The sequence below is a fragment of the Thamnophis elegans genome, chromosome 1, assembly GCF_009769535.1.
Source record: "Thamnophis elegans isolate rThaEle1 chromosome 1, rThaEle1.pri, whole genome shotgun sequence".
Classification (NCBI taxonomy): Eukaryota; Metazoa; Chordata; class Lepidosauria; order Squamata; family Colubridae; genus Thamnophis; species Thamnophis elegans.
Genome location: NC_045541.1, coordinates 83,304,362 through 83,326,330, shown reverse-complemented (window position 1 = coordinate 83,326,330; position 21,969 = coordinate 83,304,362). Strand labels below are relative to the sequence as shown.

Below are 21,969 nucleotides of genomic sequence, written 5' to 3'. Positions count from 1 at the left end.
TATTTTTTGAATAGTTCTGAATTTAACCAGAAGATGGTAGAATTTTTGCATAGCAACTGGGACAAAGGTTTCTCCTATTTTGATTTGGAATAAAACAAAAACATTTATTAAATGCCATTTTATTGCATTTACTTCTCATTAAAACGTAGAAGTGATTAGTTAAGATGCAATCTATAAAGGAGAAAATTGGTGAGTTAAATCTTTTTACACTCATACATCTCCTGAGTAATATGTATTTTAAACTTCTATTAAATATAACCAAATAAATTTTACATACTGCTCAAATAGAATTTTTAAAGAGTGAGAAAAGGCTTATCACAGACTTTCAGACAAAGTGTTAAAACTGAATAGTAGTTTGTGGTAGTTTGGAAAGTGCAGATTCTAGATCAATCAGCATTTAAGTTCTATTCCAAATTGTATTGTTCCTTGTACACCTGGGAATCCTTAAAGTAGAGAAAGTACCTTCACAAAGATGTTACTTAAACATCTGCAAGCAAACAACAAAGTTCAGAGAGCACCAAGAACTCTCCAGCCAAATGAACTATATGAAACCCCCTACAATGTAAGTCTCATTCTGTGATGATGCTAAACAACCAAATGAACCACGCAGACAATGCTTAATTGTTAAGCTTATGTGCCAAAAATTATGTGTGATCAAGCCGATGTCCACTCTTAGTGACGATATAGATTTCTTCCAAGTCCTTAACTTGGTCTTTCAGGTTACCTTATCCAATTAATTTTTTTTTATTCTGCTGATTAGTGGGCTTTTTTCTTAATCCATGTCCAATTCAGCTAAGCTTACTGTAAATGATTTAACAGTATGGCAAACCATAACTGATTCTAAAAACATTCCTTCCATAACTGTGCAGTTTACTATAATATATACTCAGTAGTACTTATAACTGAACAAAATTGAATATGGTAAGAAGCTTGAGGCATTGAATGCCATGAAGCCAAGAATGTATAACAAATGTTCTTGATGTTTTCCCAGAAATTACAAACTTTGCATATTGAAGTTCAGACATTTAATGATGGGGAAATATATAAAAGCTTTCAATGATAATCTCTGAATTGCTAAAGATACACCTAACAAAATTAGGAAACCTCAGAATATGTCATGACCATATTTGGCTTGAGGGATAAGTTTAGATACACACAATGACTATCTCCATAACAGTCTCTAGTAATTTATAAAATTTCTTTTGGACACACTCTAACAGCATATTAGGTTAAGCACATGCTAGACGATTTATTGAACTACCTTGAACCTAAAATAGTTAATTGTGCTCAAGAAACAAAAGTTAGCCCAATCTGAGAGAAAAACAAAATAGTTCCCATTTACACTTTGCAAACAAGTGCTCAAGCTCTATTCCAAATTGTTTATTTTCCTGCTCTGCATCCATTTTATAGTTGGAGGAAAACATTTAGATGGTAATTCTATGCAATTTTATAAAGACATTATAGTACTGCCCATTGTATCTTTTACAAGAAAAGACAAGACCTTAGCAGTCTCCCACACACATATAAGAAAAAAATCTTATTGTTCCCCAAAATTGAGTTGGATATTTACTACTAGTTCATTTGAAAGCTAATTGATTGGTAAATGTTTCTCTTCTCTTTTCATTAAAAATAAAAGCCAGGGGAGGGGTAAAGATAAGTGGCCCTTATCTCCATTACTATAGCTGTATTAATTAAAGGAAATCCACTTTTTCCAAATTAAATGAAAAATCTATTCATATAATTCTTGTTTTGAAAGAATTAACTTTCAGCCTAAAAGCCCATTTTTTCCAAATTCCCAATATGGGCAAAGAAGCATTTTGAAAGATTGGTCCTTCTTTATTCTTCATCATACACCATTTATTCTAACTGAAAACAAATATAACTGAGAAATATAAGTAGCTCTGATTTCAACCTCAAGCACTTTCAAGTCATCCATTTTCATTAATGCTGTCTCCCAAAGATAGCAAAGTATGTGATAGGAAAAGTTTCAATACAACACTCAATGTGTACATAGTTAACAAGAACCATTAGTAAATTTATAGAAAACCAAAAATATTTGTAAGACCACAGCAGCTTTAAAGAACTCAAATTATATTATCAAATGGGAAAAAATCCAGAAGCTTTTATTGATATAGTAAACGTGTTAACTTATCCTTCCAATTTTAAATAAGAAATCAATGACATCACTCTGAAGTAGGCATAACACGAATACAAGATGTTTTAGATTCCCATGGTCGTAATAAGAATTTTTATGCAACCAGAGCAGAAGCCGTGGATGATTCGCTGCAGAAGAAGAGAACAACAATTTAGCAACTTCATCAAAACGAGATTGCATGGCATCAACACGATTACATTTAAACTTATCAGCTACAGCAGCTCACTCAGACATCCAAGGAAGGACAAGCCAACACAAAGGAAAAACCTTTCTGGTGGAAACTGCAAATGGTTGGAAAACCATCATCATAGTGAGCAACCTTGACCTGGGACTTAAGTGTAAAAAAACTGAAGCAAAGCTTCAGATTAATACGTATGTCATTTAGAGAGTGCTATAAAGCACAATGAAGCCGTATATAAGAGCTATAGCTATCATTTCCTCCCAATATTTATCTGCTATACTGCTTTCCACAGCTCAGCAACTTCTGAACTGGTGTAATCTGAATACATCTTAATGCACCCCAAAAGTATTAATTATGATCAACAGACTTACGTACATAAGTTAGGAAGTATTTCAGAAAAGCTACCGCTACACCTACGTTTCAAAAATAGCCCCAAATAGTAGCATTCTTACATGAATGCCATTTCTTTCGATAACATTAAGTAGAGGAACAAAAAACTGCTGCCAACATTAAACAACATGCCCATATTCTGACTGAGAGCAAAATATACTTACTACTTCCAATTAGGTGGGAGTACTCTCTTGGTCTTGTAGTAACGAGCCAGCCTGTGAATTCTGCTCTCAATCAAAATAAGTCGGAATTTGGCATCTTTATCCTTCCAACAAAAACAAACATTTTCAAATACTGTTTTGGGAGACAGCCTAGGAATAATCTGTTTTGCATTTTCTTTGAATAACAATGCAGTTCTCATAACCAATCATTGTGCTTATTTTTTCTCTCTTTATTCACCAGAGCAGATCTAGTGAAAATATAGTTTCAATTGTACATATTCCACCAGCACCAGGATCTTAGATATAAACCAGTATTTAATTTAATGTAAAGGCATTACCTCTTCAAAAGCAAATACTATAGGTCTTATAGTATAACTGTAGGTCCCATTTTAAAATCTTTGAGGATGGAATATACTCTGCTACTTACCTTACGGTTCCTCTCAAGATGCTTGCGGACAGCAACTGCTTTCTTGATTAAGTGGTAAAGATCTTCTGGGAGATCAGGGGCAAGTCCCTTGGATTTAAGAATCCTCAGAATTTTGTTACCAGTCACAAAACGAACTTGGGCAACCCCATGCGAGTCCCTTAATATCACACCTGAAACCAAATTGAGCATTTTTGGAAGTACTGTAATTTTAAAGTACTGTAAATTTAAACATATTAATTCATTTGGACATTCAAGAAGCATTAGCTATCACAAAGGAAAGACTTCTCTAAGTCTTGCAAAAGACACTTTACAGCTTGCATGATAAGGCAGTCAAGTAAAAGCTACAAAATATACAATTTTATCAATAGCAATGATATTTGAGGCATTAAATAAATTATCAATTCACTAATACTTAAATAAAAGCTAGGTTCTAAGATTTCAATTATATTAATCATCACAACTTGACTGAAGAAAAATATCTTAACTGGACAGAACACCAGCTTATACCCGCTGCAATAAATAAAGCATTTGGTACATTTTCAAATACTTCAAACTATGAATATTCTAGCCAGCCAATAAATCAAGGTAAGTTTCTCAAGATGAAAACCAAATCAATAACATGGATTATTTGGCTGCCGGACTCCCAAAACTCTAAATCAGAGGTCCCTAATCCCTAGTCCACTAGCAGGCTGTGGCCTATTTGGAATTGGGATGCACGAGTGACTGGCCGGAGAGCATGTGTGCAGCTTAACTTGCGCAAATGACGGGCACTTGCGTGCACCATCCTACCGTTTATGTGGCCCAGTTCCTCCCCCCCCCCACAGCTGGGCTGTCAAGCTGCAACAGTTGGAGACCGCAGCTCTACATGGCTTATAACTAAGAACCAATGTACATGCCCCCATGTATATATTATTAGTTACTATTAGCACAGCATTTTATTTCAACATACCGATTTGGGAAGGTGTCAGGCCTTTCTTTGCCAACTTGTAAATCTGTTCTTTGACATCATCAGAAGTAAGTTTCAGCCACTAAAAAAAAATTAATTGTTAGCCATTCCAGTTCAGATACATTGGATAGCAAATTGACCCAACCACCCAACATGAAACAATAGAATAATTCTGCGATTTCAAATTGCAAAAAATAACAAAAGTAAAACATAAAAGCTCTAAGTAAAGAGAATTGTGTAAAGAGAAAAGTGCTAAAGTGTCCCTTGCTATATCCTCACAGCTGTCAAAAGAAAAATAAAAGTAGGATGTCCTCAAATTACATAGCTTTTGATTTCATTCAATTTCTTGATACTATGGTTTTAGAAGTAGCAGACGTAGCCCTGAAAAAATACAGAAGAATGCAATTTCATACTTTAATGAAACTGCAATGCTATGTAGTCATCTGGTCAGCTAAATGTTTTCATCCAAATTAATACTTTTGATTGAAATGAAGCTAAACTGCAAGTGTGACACATGTAAATATATCTTGAATTAAAACTACAAAAAGAAAGTTGTAACTCAATTATTTCCATATGCTAGCAAAACTGCTTAAGAGTAGCCAATTTTGTTTTTTAATTTTCTCCGGAGTACAATTGTTTTGGAGCTTGAAGCTGCTTGAGCGGTTTTTTATGTTAACTATTATCCCAAATACTAAAGTACTAAGATTGACAGCAATTGTTCAAAATGCATGCAAACAGATCACTTTGAGATGGTCAATATTTATATTCTCATTTTCAATGCTAGTCTTTAACACTTGAAAGTTGTTATTTTTTTACTCAAGGCATAAGTTTTAAGAAATAGATAAGATATATATCATGTTTTCCTAAGTAATAGTAAGGTTGGTATATTATTTAACTATTAAATCAAAGCAGCAACATAGGAAATAAATTTAAAATAATTTTGCCTGTGATGTTTACAAACAGACAAGTTTGTAAACTTATTCACTTTGCAAAGTTAATCAAGCCCAAGCAAGGCGAATAACTGAGGTCAGTACTTACTGTAGGCACGCTTCTCCTGTAAGGCAAGGCCGACTGGGACAGACCCTTTCTGTTGAAAGAGAAGGCAAAGACAGCATATTTTAGAAAATGTTACAAACATACAGTTCGCTATAGGCTACTAACCGGCTTGATACGGTAATATTCTAGGACTGCCAGCACATAAATCATTACCAACCCTATCAGTGAATCGCAGACGGCAAACTTCCAGAATTGCAAAAAGAGCTGCATAGCTTTTGATTTTACCCGAGCTATAAAAAAAATATTGCACGAGTACAGGGAATCCATGAGGCGCTGTCGCCTCCAATGTTTCACACTTGTTTCCCCATCTCCTATAAGCGCCCGAGCCTTTTGTTAAAGAGATGTCCCGAATGTTCCGTTGAAAGCAAGGCACGAGCGAGCGAGAGGGCTCTAAACTGCGGCCCGGCAAACCGCCTCCCGTCAGCGACTCTACGGAGTGATCATTGAAGAAAGCGGCGGTCCCCGCGGTCCTCAACGAAGTGGGCCTCTAAGCAAAAGCCTCCGCCCGCTCCCGCCCCTCTCCCCAAACAACAGAAGCGAAGCTCCTGAAATAGGTCGCAAAAGCTACGCGCAGAGGAAATGTAGGCCGTTCCTGCAAGCCCTCCTCTGATCTTCCCGCCAAGGCCTTGGTCTCGGCCAACTCACCCGGGTGCGTGCATGCGACCCATGATGGCGCCGAAAAGAAAGAAGCGAGGAAGGCAGCCTTGGCAGTCTTTCTTTCCGCCGGAAGTGACATCGCAGGCAGAAAGGAAGACTTCCGGTTTCGCGTGCGGCTATTCGGAGCGGATCTTCCGCCGGTTGATGAACTCCATCTCCCAGCATTCCTTTCTTAACTCTTTAGTTTTCGTTGAGGGAGCTGTGTGGCGGGACGTCGTTCCAATTGGATCTGATTCGGATTCATTTGTTTTATTAATGGGCTAACACAGAGGGGAAAGGAGTGCGTATGTGTCTGAAGCGGCAAACGGCACCACTTATTTAAATAAATAAAATTTCACTTGTATTGCAACCCAAAATGCGTTTGAACAGTTTCTTACCCGATTTGGCTTTTCAGTCAGTGCACTTAAGAAAAAGCTCATCAGCCACCACCTATCATTACATCATATGACTAGTCGTCATATATTAACCGTACAGGTAGTTCTCGACTTAGGATGGTTCTTTTAGTGACCATCCAAAGTTAGAGCACTGAAAAAAAGGGACTTATGACCGTTTTTCACAGAACTATTGCAGCATCTCTATGATCAACAACATTCAGATGCTTGACAACTGGTTCATATTTATGATGGTTGCGGCATTCTGAGATGTCATCTTTTGCGATCATCTTGACAAACAAAGTCAAAGGGGAATACAGATTCACTTAACTACCGTAGTACTAACTTAACAAATGCAATGATCCACTTAACTGGCAAGAAAGCAAACTCCCTTAACAAATGTTTCACTAAGCAACATAAATTTTGGGCTCAATTATAGTCGTAATTCAAAGACTACCTGTACATGAATCCTAAGATTGGATCTTCAGATATCTGTAGATCTTAAAAGGTTCTCAATTTTACCATTTTCAATTTTGCGTAAAGAGCAGCAGTTAGCCATTCCCACCCATTATCATCTCCATCATTGACGAATGCTCCCAAGCATTCTTGTAATGTACTTTTCTCTACATATGCAGAAAAAAATTCAAACAATGCAGTGGAGCAACTTTGTATTTTTATTTTTTAAGGAAATTTAGAAGGGCCTGCAAGAGTTACTGGAAATAGATGATATAGTAGGCTGGCATATTTTCCTTTATCTTTCCATTTAGTGCTTCTTAGGTGAAACCACATTGGACATTCAGTGATTGGCAGTAATTCTTGAAATGATTTAATCTTGTCCAAATACATGAGATTTCACTTACATAGTACTAAGATTAATAGGCCAACAGTTCACAGATTTAGGTATAAGAAAAGAACAGAGGCAACATAAAGATATAGTTAATATTTGAAGCAATTTTCTTAAAATGATCAGTGGAATAGATTTGACTGAAACTTTTGCACTTATGTTTCTTGATTCATACATACAATGAATTAAATGAATTTGAAAAAAAAAGCAGCACGATGGTTTTTTTTATTAAATAGTATTTAATGTAATTGTAGAACAGTTACGGAGTCATGTTTAACCCAAATATTTTGGGTTTAGGTTTAGATAGAAATAATGTACATCTTTATTAGCTCTCAGTGTAATATAGCTGAAGTATTTGGTTCTTACAGAGAAAGAGACAAAGGCAAACATCCACATTTACTTCTAATGCATTTTATTATTTATAAACCTTTGCCAAATTGTTAATCACAGTACTAAGAATACCAAACAGAGAATATTAAATTCCTATAGATTGTGAGAATGGTGTAATTTTTTTCCACATGTGGAAGCTTTAAACTTTAGCCCACTGATAAAGGTTACCTATTAAATCCATCTTACAGTGAACAATGTTTTGCAGATTTTAGAAATATTTCTTCAGTTTAAAAGCTTCTATCCTAGAAAAAGCAATCAAATTTAAGGCAAGATAGTAACATTTCTGGGTCATTTTAAAAATAGAGAAATACCAGAGATATTCCATGCTTTTTATATATAAGTATAGGTCATAAAAAGGCAGTATAAAAATTTTCAGTGCACAGTCACAACTAATTATTTAGTACAGAAAATATGGAGGTTGCTTTTCTCATAGCAAGATGTTTTCCTCAAAATGTTGAAGTAATGTACAAACACAAATTAACTTCTAGCTGCAGTCCACGTTTGGTGCATAGAATTTGATTCACAAAGTATAAAAATGCCATGAGACACACACTTTAAAAACATTGATTAGTAAAGTGTTACATCTGGTCGTGATTATTCCCTCTTACCCTTTTGTATGTCAGTTTAAATTATTGTTTTTAAAAAGGAAGATTTGTTTGTGTATCACAAAAATATAAATAATTTGAGAGATGCAAAATTAATGTTGCTCCTTTACATGTGTAATGATAACTGAAAAACACTTTTGTAAGAATGTACCTGAAGAACTTTATCCATTGTGGAGTTATTTTGAGAAATAGTGATGGTGGGCAAAGGCACAGGATGCGCTAGTGGCAAATACTACCCTAAGGTGCAGCATTATATTCTAACCAACATCCAGACAAGAACTGCAGCTGCAAACCACCGTCATTAAAGGTTTTCTTTTTAATCTCTAGATTTGTGCTGTGATACACTGTGCTGTAGTTACAGACTGCAAAAAAGCAGTATATATTGCTTTACAGTTAATCTAATGCAACGTTTCACAAAAACAGTAGCCTACTTCCCTGTGTTTATATGACTTGTGGTTTTGTTGATGGAATGGAATACATCTCAAAAAGCATCAAGTGAGCAGGAAATACAATCTAATTAGTTTATAGCTTACAACTTACATATTTAACATATTATAACTAATAAACTCTTTCTAAAAATGTTATGTATCTTCTATTAATCACAATGCAGTTTTAACACCGAATAATCCCAAATTTTATTTTACAGTCAATTATTAACATTTCAGCACCTCAGGTTAACAGCTATTTAATATCATACTTTCATTTAATTGCCTGCAATAGATTGTCACATAGTCTACTGTATAATTAATTCATCATAATATTTTTTTAAATTTAACAGTCTGTATCTTTATTCTAAAGTATTTGGGTTTTAACATTAACCATTTTGGAGAATGTTAATAAAATTCCTACAACAGCTTTTTTTTTTTTAATTGATATTGGTAAATTGCATTTATACCCAGCTTTTTCCAATTGTTATAAATTAGCTGGATACAAATTAAAGAAATAAATTTAAAACACAATCAACCATACCTCATACACCGTATCTTTTATTAACTTTACTAATGGAAAATCAATTTTCATTGAGATTAAATGCTTTGTGGATTATTCCCTTACTACTCATGAAAAAAATCTAAATGTTAGCTTTAATGGTCACTGTGTCAACTTCACACTATCCAATATCTAGAGCAATTTATACATGGCCTTTTTCTATAGTATGCATATTTTTAATTCATGAGATATTAATATAAAAATAATGTGCTTTACGGAACTTCTACTTTGTAATCCAAAATCATTGCTCTATATAGCCTATATCAGTGATGGCGAACCTATGGCACACGTGCCACAGGTGGCACGTGGAGCCATTTGTCAGGGCACGCGAAGTGTTGCCCTGTCCACTGAGTTCACCCTTTTTTAAAGCCATTTTTCGCCCCTCCCCAGGCTCCAGAGGCTTTATAGGAGCCTGGGGAGGGCGAAAAGAGCCTCCCCTGCCCCCCCCCCCCAAGGCCCTCCAAAGGCTTCATGAGCTTCCGTGAAGTCTTTGGAGCGCTCAAAACGAGCCTCAGAGCAAACCAGAAGTCATTTCCGGTTTGCTTGGAGTGTTGTTTTGACTGTTCCGGAGGCTTCAGGGAAGGCTCCTGAAGGTCCCTGAAACCTCCGGAGGTCATCGGGGGGGGGGCTGTTTTCACCCTCCCCAGGCTCTTATGAAGCCTCTGGAGCCTGGGGAGGGTGAAAAAAGCATGCAAAAAATGAGGGGCAGCACCGGTAGTGCACGCATGCGCACTGGGGGGTTCGCACATTGCATTATGGGTGCAGCACGCCTGCACATAATCCCCCTGCGCTCCCTCCACTTATGGCACGCGAGCCAAGAAAGGTTTGCCCTCGCTGGCCTATATCTATGTAAAAGAAATGCAGTGCTTTATAGCAAACCATGGCGTAAAATCAATTGCATCTGCATTCATACAGTACTTGTAGTTCATAAACCTGATAAGATTTTTTAAATGAATCTGACCTAAAGTGGATCTAAATTGAAAGGGGAAATAAAGAATTTATATAGTGATCCACATAAACATTTTTAGCAAGTTTAACATTTAGCACTGGAAAATGTTTTGAATATTAGAAATGAGGTATGAGCAGCAAAATAAGGCACCATTATTTATAATTTAATTTCAATTATTGGCACTCATTCTAATAATGGCCTCTAAGCAGCTTTATGAATCATAAGGCTGATTGCTATACTGAATTTCTATCCTCCTATTTGGGCCTCCCTTTTAACAGACTGAAAAATAATGTTGTCATGATCATATTTTAAACTGTGCTGCTGTATGTGCTGAGAGCAGAATTATAAAATCTTTATAATTATAAATTATAAAGACCATAATTATAAAGTTTGAAGTATATCAAAAGGCAAATAATTCAAATGAGATTGAAATGAATTCAGGATAACCCCCTCATATTGAATTTGAAACATTTCTTCATATTCAGAACTGCATTTATAACAAGCATTACATTTATACAATTCATATACATCAATGCTGAGATATTATTGCGGTTAAAGGATAAAGCAGATGACTTGCCAGAAGTCTTGTGTAAAGTTTTGCTAAGGCTGGTCCAACTATAATCCACCAAATTGCAGTGTTTCAAGCTAAAGTGTATGGATTATCTTCAAGTAGAGGGAAGTGATCATATACAAATGGAGTTAAGATTATTTAGTTCATGTCTTCTGCTCTGCAAGTTGTCAGGTTCATAAGTATGGTGCAGCAGCAAGCCTGTACCAGTTCACAGTCTCCTTGCTTAAGTTAAAATCCTTTAAACAAAGAGTGATACCACCCAGGAAAAAGTTTTCACGCAGAGATTCAGCACTGAGTACACTTAGCTGAAGTTCCCTTTGCTTGAGTGTGTCTTTGCTATATCCACTGTACACAAGCTATTAAAAAAAAAACACTAATTCAGAAATGGTGCAAGACAAGGAAATATCAGTAAAGTTTACAAAATATCAGTAAAGTTTAGGAAAACTTTAGGGTGTAGAGACAGTAATCTCAACAGTCCCTGTTGTCATCATTAACAAAATCCCACTAATAGTAGCTGGGGAACCACTCCAATTCAAACTATTCCTGGTGTGGTCCCTCCCAGCCCTGAGCCTTGTAAAATGAGAAGCTGCCTCCTCTTGAACTCCCCCAGCCCACCTATCTTGTTTCCACATGCCACTACCGTACTGTGCTGCCTTCTTTAAAAAAAGGAAACCGCATCAAAGAAGGCATTAGCTGCACTGGCATGAAAGGAGGATTCTTCCAGCCAGAGCCTTTTCCACGAAAGAACGTCCTGGCTGGTGCACGAACAGAAACCTTAGCAAGCACTAGCATAAGGATGTCAAACTCAAGGCCCGGGGGCCAGAACTGGCCTGCAGGATGCTTAGATGTGGCCCTTAGGGCTGCTCTAGAAATAGTGAAAGACCGGCCTGCGGTGCCTTTGGAGGCTGTTGCAGCCAAAAACAAAGCTCGTGGAGCCACATGTGCCCTCCTGAGCTCCTTTTTTGCTGGCAGAGCGCTTGGGCCATCACAGCACCCCTGACACGAGTGACATCAAGGTGGCATGTCCATAGTGGCCACGCCCACCTCAGACCCCCGAGGTCAAACCCTGACGCGGCCCTCAATGAAATCGAGTTTGACACCCCTGTACTAGCGCAAAAGAAGGTACACAAAGAGGCCCCTGACTGGTACTGGAGTGGCACGTGGTGTGGTGGACATGATGGGCAGGACCGGGCAGCTGGGATAGATGGTAGGAGTTGGGTAGGCAGGCAGCGAAAAGGCAGTCATAAACGTGGATGAGTCCTAGTGTGTCCAAATTTTGTTCACCTGATTATGGGGGGCACTGCAATGGCCAGAACTTCAAGGATCATTCATCCTTGAAGTTCCCTTCGTTTAGCACCATTGTAATTTCAGTCACCTGTATTCCTATTGTTTATTTATCCCTCTATGAATGGTTTCTACATTACCTTTTGCTTTGAAAAATTACCCAACTATTTCAACTTACCATTTCATTGAATGTTGGATTTCTAGTTTTCCGTGATATTTTGGTTTTCCGTTTAGAAGTTTTATGCATGTCTGGAAGCAAATACGTCTTTACATATGGGTTAGGATCTGCACCATCATCAGTAACCTAACAAAAAGAACACACCTTTTTTTTTAAAAAAAAGTAAAAACAAGGACAATCATATTTAAAGAGAGCAAGGGAAATGCTTAATGTCTACATTTAATTACATGTCATCAAGTCTTAGCAATCACATACACAGATTTCTCCAGGATGACTGCAATAGATTTCTCCAGGATGACTGCAATAATTAACAATCCCTTAAAAAAAAGGATAAAAGCTCCAAATCACTTAGGACCAAACTTTTACCAGACATTATAAATATGATGATATTAAAGGACAATTATATCTTAATTTTATAATGATATGGAATCAGGCTACTTCTCTGAGTGTAATGTATATCTAGATCAAATACTGGGTATCTGAAATAATGCTATCTAGTAGGACTTAGGAAGAATGTCTTTTCTGTGGTTGCTGATACCTTATGGAACACCCTACCCCTGGCAATTTGGCAGGTCCTCACCTTCTTAGCCATCTGGATGGCCATGACAACCTGGCTTTTTACCCAGGTGCTGGAATAGTGTGGTGGAGCCTATGTAAGGTTATTGGAGTACCCTGATTGGGGCACTGGATTTTTAGTTTTTGTTCAATACTTTTTATGGTTTTTCCAGTTTTATTGTTATTGTGACATGCCCTGAGTGGCCTTACAAATCTTTTAAATAAACAAATAAATTGTATTATTGTTTACTGATTTGTTGCTATTATGTTGTACAATCCTTAGGGTTCCTTAAGAATAGAGGTCATGGGTTTGCATGTAATCCCTGAAAGCTTTGATTCATTTCTCCAAAGTTGTACCAATTGTAATTTTTAATATGATAGAAGGAAGAAAGTGTTAAATATTTGCCTGGAGAATAACAAAATTAATTATATTTAATTTTAATGAAAAAGAAGTAATGATTTTGCTATGTTGAGTTTTTGATTTTAATATTCAATTGCCTTGCTATTTTGCGGAATATAGTGCTCATATTACTTCAGCCCGATTTCCTCAGCCCCAGGAAAGATATTGTTTTTGAAAAACAATCTCATAAAGCATACTATAATTATTTCAATGTAAACACATTTATATACATACCAAATCTTTAATGTGCATCACCATGATAAACAGAGTCTTATTTCTATAGGAGATGGACAACTTAACTTCTCCTCCTACTTTGCCTGAGGTAGGACTTGAAGGGCCTGTATCTAAAAGTAGACAAATAAACATTTCATTTTGACTTTGGGTAAGTTACTCTCTCTCAGCCCAACCCACCTCACCAAGCTGTTGTGGAGGAAAAGGGAGAAGGAAGGAATATTAAGGATGTTAAACTGCCTTAAGTTACATATAAAGTAGTAATGACAGCATAATAATTTTTTCATAACGGAACAAAGTAAGTATAATTTTATTTTGTGATACTACGCAAGCAGGTTGCTTCTGTTAGAACAAAGGCTGTATTTCCCTTGGCTGTTTTCTTTGCTCTCATGATTTTCAAATCCTCCAGAACAGACACAGAGGGCACCAGTAAAGGATTCTGGGGAAGGGGAAATCTGTAGCATCAATCATTTGAATTCTGTTGGTTATTTGGCTATGCAACAAAATCTTTATAATTATGTGGTAATAATTCTTCCAGAAACTGCCCCAGAATGAATTGTCTGAGAGAATGTTCAAAATGTATCCAAGGGAAACAGAATGTCCCAGACTTCTCCAAAATGTTCCATTTCTGCTTCTAATGATTTAACACAATTTGTACAACTTTATATTCTGTGGGAACTCCACATGGCAGAGACTTCAGAATTCATAGAGATAATTGTGCTAATCAAGACACTAATTAAATTGTACAACTATATTCTTACCTGTACACCTAGTTATTCCATCAATTCCTTCAGCTTTTTCATCACGAGGTAAGGGATGGAAGAAAGTATAAACGAGGTCACACTAGGTTGGGAAAGATAAAATTTCCATAAGAACTATCTGTCATACAGACTTATATATAAAATCATTTAAGTATTTTGAAGTCTACTATCAAGAATTACCTCCGATACATCTGTTGATATATTCATTAAACTTTGTATGTAGCTATTTAGCTCTACTTTCCTCTTGGCTGCTACATCCTTCACGTGAGTTCTTCCTAGAACCATCTTACTAGGAAAGCTACAATAACAGAGGTAAATTGTTACTTCATTTTTATTGAGGCAAAAAAAGTAAAAGCAGTCATATAGAATACAAAGCATTAAAGCATTACTTCGTGAAGTATTCATGAAGTGTCGAAAGAGTTATTTTTTCTGGATGGCTCAGCACAGATGTCTTTTCATGCATTTATACTGTATGTACATCCATTTTTTTGGCAATCAGCTAAAGTGTTTCCAGTATATGTACACATATCCAAAATTTATTTATTTTTATTTATTATTTTTTTATGCCAGCCATCTCCCCTACAAGGTAATTGAAATACAAATGGGAAAATCTGAAGAGTAGCCTAGATACAGCCTCTCCCTCACTTGCTTGTGGGAAGCCAGCAGGGAATATTGAAGATCATGATCATGTGATTACAGCTCACTGAGATGTCCCAATTGCAATGAGCCCCGAGCACACAGACTGCAGATATGTGACCGCAGGGATGCCGAGATGGTCAAGACTCTAAGAACCAGCCCTAAGTCCCTCTTGTTTAACACCATTGTAAACTGAACAGTTGCTGAACAAGGTTCTGACCAGTTCTGGAGAACCGATAGTGGAAATTTTGAATAGTTTGGAGAACCAGTAAATGCCACTTCTGACTGGCCCCTCCCCTATCTATTCTCTGCCTCCTGAGTCCCAGATGACTGGGAGGAAATGGGGATTTTGACGTAACCTTCCCCTGGAGTGGGGAAGGAATGGACATTTTACAGCATCCTTCCCCTGCACGCCCACCAAGGCACATCACACCCACAGAACCAGTAGTAAATTTTTTTGAATCCCACCACTGATGTAGGTCCAGCTGATATATAAACAGATTAAATGAAGAAGTAACCCCAAAACAGGGTGCTTTTCTCATTCACTTCATTAAGAAAATACTTCAGTGTGCAATGTGGTAATTTCTTAAACATCTAAAGAGGTAAGTTTTAGACATGTAAAAAAAAAATCCCCCAAAACAAAATTTTGACACATACCCTGGTAATTTCCAAAGAGGTAATAGGATCCCAAGCTTGTTGTGTAACTCCTGAAACTCATCAAATGTGCGAAAAATGAATATGGGTTCAGTTTGCCCCTCTCTCAAAACTCTGACCACATAGATCTGCCAAAGAAAAAAGCAAATATTTCACTGACTATTAAAAAGTTTAACTTCTGTAATCCTGTGCTATAATCTTTCCAAAACTTGTGTTCTGCCGATGTGGTAAGATTTCAACTTCCAGAATTGCGGGTCGGGGAGGGGGGGGGGGGCAGAGATGACCCGACTTGAAAAAGTGACACCCTTATATTTATTTCTAATCATTCCATGAAAAAAAAGCAATGCCAATAGCAAGGATCTCAATCTTTGCTTTGTCTTGATCTATGGTTTAGAAACCAGAAGGACTGGGTTGATATATCATGACAATATCATAGCCTTGATATGCTTGCTTTGAATACAATTATTTCAATACTTGGTGTTGTTGCAACCATTAATATTTTTTCCAACCCAACCTCGCAACTGAGTCATCAAACCCCATTGAAACAGAACCATTCTGAAGGTGGAAATAGGCACGGAGGGAGATGTAGTTTGTAATGCTTCTGCAGTCCTGAGAGAACTGCCAACCACCTGAATTTTGAACATGTGCCTAGGGCTGTGTGTGCTACAGCAGCTACAATTTCAAGGACCAGGTGTAAATATCATCTTTTTAGCACCACTGTAATTTTGAATAATTTTTGAACAAAATGGTCATTGTCTAAGAACTTCCGGTATCAAAAACCTAAACTTCGTTAGTCATTTCCAAGACTTAGCTATCATTAATTTATGGAACATCTGTTAAAGCAGATATTCCTTCAGTGATATTACTGCATTCAATATGGTTTGACTCCTAGATCGACAAGTTGCACTCCAGCATTGGAATCTGAAATTCCTGGGATATATGTGAAAATATGCTGGTTAAAGCAAATGAAGGAAGCTACGGAAATCATGCTGAATCAAAATATAATATATCTGCAGTTCAGCGGTTCAAATCTCACCGGCTCAAGGTCGACTCAGCCTTCCATCCTTCCGAGGTGGATGAAATGAGAACCCGGACTGTGGGGGCAAGTTGCTGACTCAATTTGCTAAAAAATCTGTAAACCACTTAGAGAGGGCTGAAAGCCCTATGAAGCGGTATATAAGTCTAATTAATAAATAAATAAACTTACATAATATTTATCTGGGTTGTATCTCTTGTGGTAGGTAAAAACAGATGCTTCTTTGATACGACCGTCTTGTTTGAGTGAGTATGTTTTGGGTGAAAAAGATAGAATTGGCTCATCGTTAGAAGGCAACCCTGAGAAACGCAGTTGAGCAAGGTTGTGAATAAAAAAGTTGAACTTTGTAGCAACACTTCCCAAACTTGACTCAATTAGCCTAAAAATAAACAAAGAATATTAACTTTATATATTATAAATGTGTCAATATCTTTTAGTTTTTTACAACTTTAATTGCAATAAGAATATGAAGGATTACTTCACAGTTCAAATTCTTAGTACATTAGTACCTCAGTACTCGACTGCTTTGAAACTCATCAAATAATTTGGTACTTGACGCATTTTGATGAGAAAATGTCCCAGTATTCATTGTTTGTTTGGTACTCGATGCGCAAGCTAAACTTGTTGATGTTGGTTGCCTTGGGATTCACTATGTTTGACCTTATGGAAAAATGTGTTTGGTACTCGTTGCTTTTGGTACTCATCATACTTCTCAGAACCAACTAATGATGAGGTATTACTGTATATTAATCCTAGTGGAAAATTTTTAAATTAATATTCCTTATAAAACAAATAAATATGATGATACAGCTATTAGCTTTACTATTGCTGTATATAGAATAATTCCCAAGTTTTCTTTTTGGAAATGCAAATTCCACAAATATATTACAAACTTCCATTGCTAAATTCTGGCAGTCCCAATTGCCACTGTAAGGCAAATTCTCTGTGGTCGCAGCAACCCATAGTTTTATGATCACCTTTGAGAGCTCCTGCTGCATTCCCCGTTGACTTTGCTTGCCAGAATCCATCAGTGAAGGTCGCAAATGGCAATCATGTGACTGCAGGACATTGTGATGTAATAATTGCAAACCAATCAAGCACCTAAATTGTGACCATGGGACTGCAGGGATGCTGTGATTGCTGCAACTTTGAAAACCTATCACAAGTCTCACTCATTCAGTGCAAAGGTGGGTTGTTCCCGGTTCAGCCCGGATCAGGTGAACCGGTAGTAGCAGCGGTGGGAGGCTCCACTCACCCACCTGGACCCTTCTATGAATGCGTAGAAGCGTCACACGAGTGAACCGGTAGTAAAAAATTTGGAAACCCACCACTGATTCAGTGCCATGGTAACTTTGAATGGTCATTGAATGAGTGTAGATTAAATGAAGATCATCTGCATACCCTTTCATTAGCAAAAATGATTTACATTAACATTTAGCTTGTCTATTTACAGAATTTATAAACGGCCAAACTCGTGACATTGAAATCTCAGCAGTGTACATCAATTTAAAACCCAAACTCCACCAATATAAAAACAAAACTATTACAGAGGCTGACTGCAAGATATTCTGTGTCTCAACAGAACAAATTTAATTATTGACTTGCCCAGGGCATAGAAGAGTCTGGTTTTCCTGGATCCACGAAAGGCTAATAGGCCAGGGTCACCTGCAACTCTGGAAAAGTTAATTCTAAAGGGTAGACTCAGCAACCAAGTAGACACCTTTAAAAAGCCCATCAGTTGACCCTTCTTGGAAAAAAAGGCAGTTGGAGCATGCCCACTCTATACAGCCTCTTGGAATGGGTACTAACTAGACATAGGCAAATAACACAGCCCTGTGCAATGAAGTCCTTTATTAGCCATTAGCACCTTGAATTGTAACCCAAAACCAACCTGGAGCCAGTGGAGCTCATTGGCAAAACATGAAAGGGAACATTTCCCTGATCAGTCCTCTATGCATCCAAATGTCCAAACCAGGTGTTATGTTGCACAAAGATAAGGACAAATAGGTAGAACCTCTCTTTGTGGAAGTTAATTGAACCTCTAGCCTTAACTGCAAGCAATAGGGGCAAGCAAGAAACAAGATTTTAAAATTATTTGTGTAGTACCTTGTGAAGAAAATGGTAGCCTCAGCATCAGTAGTTTGCGTCTGAAGAGCATCTTGGACATATTTGAGATCTTGAACTCCAGAAAGTTCTGGCAAACCAGAAGACATCATCTGTAAAATTAATAGATACAGTAGTTTTTTTCAGTAAGAAAAAGTACAATACTTACTTGTAAATAAACAAGCATTTTTTTTAAAGCTTTCCAGTTTACTGGTATGCATGCTATTCAGAACTTTAAATTGAAATTAAGTATGCACACAGTTGTGTTCTTTGTTTTAAAAGACAGCCTATTTGTTAACATCAGTGACACATAGAAATATTACCAGTGACAGCAGATTAAGGAAAAGGTTGGCTTGTTTTCTGATTAGATTATAAGCTTGGCAGCAGAGATCAACGAACAGCTGGAAACGAATTGTGGGCTTTTCTCCACCATTGATAACGTAAGCCATATCTGATGTCAGCACAAAAGGAGCCCGATCCCTTTCAAATAATAGAAAATAAGAATTTGTTTTTTAATACTGCAGCCTGCATGTAGCCATGCATGACATTTTTTAAAATTGAGAAACACTCAAACTGGGGTAAAAGGTAAAATGTATAACTGAGGTACTTTGCAAAGATAAAATGCATAACTTGTTTCTACACACATATGAAAATCAACAGCAAATACAAGTCAATCTCAAGGAACAGATTTTTTAAAAGATGTTTCCAAATAATATGTGAATCATTTGATACCTCAGATGTTGGAATTTCATCATGTTCTAAAACAACATTTGGCTAAAGATAGTTTACCAAAAACCTATACCCCACCCTAGTTTAGGGAATTTGTGAAGCAAGGCAAAAATATTTGCTTGTTCAAACTGCTGGTAGGAAGCACTGCTATAAATGTATATCATTACTTAGAAAATCTGGCTTTTATGGTTTAATACTTTTGATTCCCAATTGACCAGAGATGCTTCAGGAAAAAAAAGCTCCCATTTTAATACAAAGCATTGCAGAACAAAATTTAAACTATAAAACCAGTGGTTAACATTATAGAAACACCAAATTCCTTTACCACTTTTCAAATATTTCATAACAGAAAAATCATGACTTGACACCTTCCATGTGCTAGAAACAAGAGTTAGCACAATATGACAAAAGTTACAGCCATTATGTTTTTCAAGATGACGTATTATAATTGCAAGATCTACCATGTTTTCAAATTACTATGGTGGAACCTTTTAATTTCCTCATAGTTTCATACCTCTTAAAGCTTCCAAACATCTGAGCATGGCCTAAGAATTTTCCAAAATCAATATGAAACATATGTCCTGTACTTCGAAGCATTATGTTATCATTGTGGCGATCACAGATACCTAGAACATAAGTAGCCACACAACATCCAGCACAGGAATAGATGAAATTTTCAGAAGCCTAAAATGGACAGAATTAAATATATTTTCACTATAAAATTTGAAGAAAAGCACCTTGTTTAGTATTGAGAGATCAGCGGCAATAGCAGAAACATTTTAAAGGACAATATAATTTAGAATGTTTAAAAATTATGATTAAAAATCAGTTCTTTGGAAAATATCATTAACCAGATAACATAATTACTTGATTTAAAATCCTAGTTTAGATAAATGAAAAATAAAAACTCTTAGAAGCTAGTTTTCCACGCAAGTGGAGAAGCAAAGTTTTAAAATCACCTGTCTGTGGTTTACCAAGCATTGAACATGTCATTTAAATGCAAGATTCCCATTACTTCCAGGTGTCAAAGATGTAACCTGGAATTGTCATGCCAGTGACCTACTTAAGCTAGCATTGTCCTGTACTTAATTATTAAATATGATACGTGAATGACTCTCAGATAGTGCTAGCTCACAGCAGATAACATATTACTATTATCATTCTCATAAGTTCCTATTTGGAAATTGTAATTAGTTTACCTTTTCATATTCTTCTTCTGTAGAGTTGTATTTTCTTAGCCATTCTGCAAGAGGCTTATCTTTAAAGGATCCTGTCACTCCATACTCCACTTGAATTTTCCTAAGAGTATCTGAAGCTGGAACAAGTTCTACCATTCCTTTAAATTAATCAGCAAAAGTTAATGAGTATTAAAAAAAATCTATAACATATATTACTATGTATTACATAAAAATGTTTAACGTAAAACCATTAAAAAGGTTTCTAAATCCAAATTGCTTGCCAATATGGACTATTATGCTATTCTTTGCATTTAAAATGCTAAATACTACTACACTGTCAAATAATTCAACAATTCAGATTAAAATTGTTACTTTACAAAACCCCCACAAATGCTCTCTTATTCTTAAATCAACAAAAAAATGGAACAATGTTTCCTTTAAATTGAGCTGGTGACTTTATAGACTTTAGTTTCCCTGGAAAGCATGGATGTATTTTATCACTGTGATCTTATGAGACATTTTTTTCAATTTCCAAGCCTACAGTCTGGGATTCCCCAAGGTCTCCCATTCAAAGCCTATGATTTTGGAAGTCAGCCATCAGTTAGCTGCTGCCACCTGCTGTAGACAAATCAACTTAATATTTAACAAGGATAAATAAAAAAGGAAACATTCTTCAACATTCTGTATACTAGGAGCCAACTTCTTACAGTGTTCTAGAACAGCAGATGGATTTTGCAAATATATTAGGCAGTTCAATTAATGCTGATTGTTTTTATGGCTATTGTATTTTGGGCTGCTTAGCAAATATGTGGCATCTGAGAGAACAGGCTTTACAATAATGGGGTTGGGTCTGCCATTCTTGCCAGAAAGATAATACAAGACAAGAAATTAAAGCTCTACCTCTATCTTTGCCAGTGGCCAGGCACTTGAACATAACCATCCTTAAATCCAGTCCTTCCTGTAACCAGATTTTATCCATGATTTTTATCATTTGCAACGCCAACATATCCTGGCGCAGATCTTCTCCAACCTAAGAAAAAACAAAAGTTGCAAATGAGAGAAAGGAATGTTATCAAGACAGACTCAATGAAGGTCGGTTCTGCCTATTTTGTTATACATTAACACAACACCAGAAACTGCTCTGGGATACTTAATTAATGTTTCTTTACTAGTATTCCCTGAAGTCTCCGGAGAGCGAAAAAAGGACCTACAGGGAACAGAAGTTACTTCCGGTTTGCTCATAGAGTCAGTTTTTGCCCCCCAGAAGGCTCCGGAGGGCGAAAAATGGACCTACAGGGAACCCGGAAGTTCGGGAATGGTGACTTCCGGTTTGTCCGTAGGGTGGATTTTTGCCCCTCCGGAGACTTCAGGGAAGCTTCTTGAAGGCTCCGGAGGGCGAAAAAAAACTTTTAGAAATGCTTGAACATTCATTTAACATGTGCAAATTTTCCCTAAAAATGCTTAAAGCATCCAGAGGGCTCTTTATGACCATAAAAAGTCAGAACATTTTCCCTCATGGAATTAATACTACTTA

General features: G+C 36.7%; 2 protein-coding genes and 1 non-coding gene across 3 annotated transcripts in view; all 3 read right to left on the bottom strand.

Moving 5' to 3' along the window:
• Positions 1–1,010: 1,010 nt before the first annotated feature.
• On the bottom strand, positions 1,011–6,052 carry RPS13 (ribosomal protein S13). Its single transcript, XM_032222598.1, has 6 exons — positions 5,962–6,052; positions 5,299–5,347; positions 4,264–4,342; positions 3,315–3,484; positions 2,891–2,991; positions 1,011–2,283 (listed from the first exon to the last, which is right to left on the bottom strand). Exons 1-6 carry the CDS (start codon positions 5,982–5,984, stop codon positions 2,250–2,252), a joined length of 456 nt encoding a protein of 151 aa, XP_032078489.1. The 5' UTR covers positions 5,985–6,052; the 3' UTR covers positions 1,011–2,249.
• On the bottom strand, positions 2,378–2,469 carry LOC116523756. The gene has a single exon (XR_004257119.1). It is a non-coding gene; the product is annotated as a small nucleolar RNA SNORD14 (small nucleolar RNA).
• Positions 6,053–10,043: 3,991 nt separating the features above from the next.
• PIK3C2A (phosphatidylinositol-4-phosphate 3-kinase catalytic subunit type 2 alpha) overlaps positions 10,044–21,969 on the bottom strand; it is a 57,157-nt gene continuing 45,231 nt past the window's right edge. Inside the window, 12 exon segments of the mRNA XM_032222584.1 lie at positions 10,044–11,046; positions 12,153–12,278; positions 13,342–13,451; positions 14,100–14,181; positions 14,280–14,397; positions 15,393–15,517; positions 16,597–16,804; positions 18,532–18,641; positions 18,852–19,008; positions 19,772–19,941; positions 20,457–20,593; positions 21,336–21,465. Coding sequence (XP_032078475.1) covers positions 10,864–11,046; positions 12,153–12,278; positions 13,342–13,451; positions 14,100–14,181; positions 14,280–14,397; positions 15,393–15,517; positions 16,597–16,804; positions 18,532–18,641; positions 18,852–19,008; positions 19,772–19,941; positions 20,457–20,593; positions 21,336–21,465 — 1,656 coding nt within the window. The 3' untranslated portion in view covers positions 10,044–10,863.

What these genes read in the sequence shown, in the direction of transcription:
- RPS13 (XM_032222598.1), bottom strand. Translation starts at nt 5,984, where the DNA reads ATGGGTCGCATGCACGCACCCGG. An exon ending in CCTGACACCTTCCCAAATCG is followed by an intron (nt 3,485 to 4,263) that starts GTATGTTGAAAT and finishes ATTTGGTTTCAG; the next exon opens with GTGTGATATTAAGGGACTCG. An exon ending in CTCCCACCTAATTGGAAGTA is followed by an intron (nt 2,284 to 2,890) that starts GTAAGTATATTT and finishes CTTCTTCTGCAG; the next exon opens with CGAATCATCCACGGCTTCTG.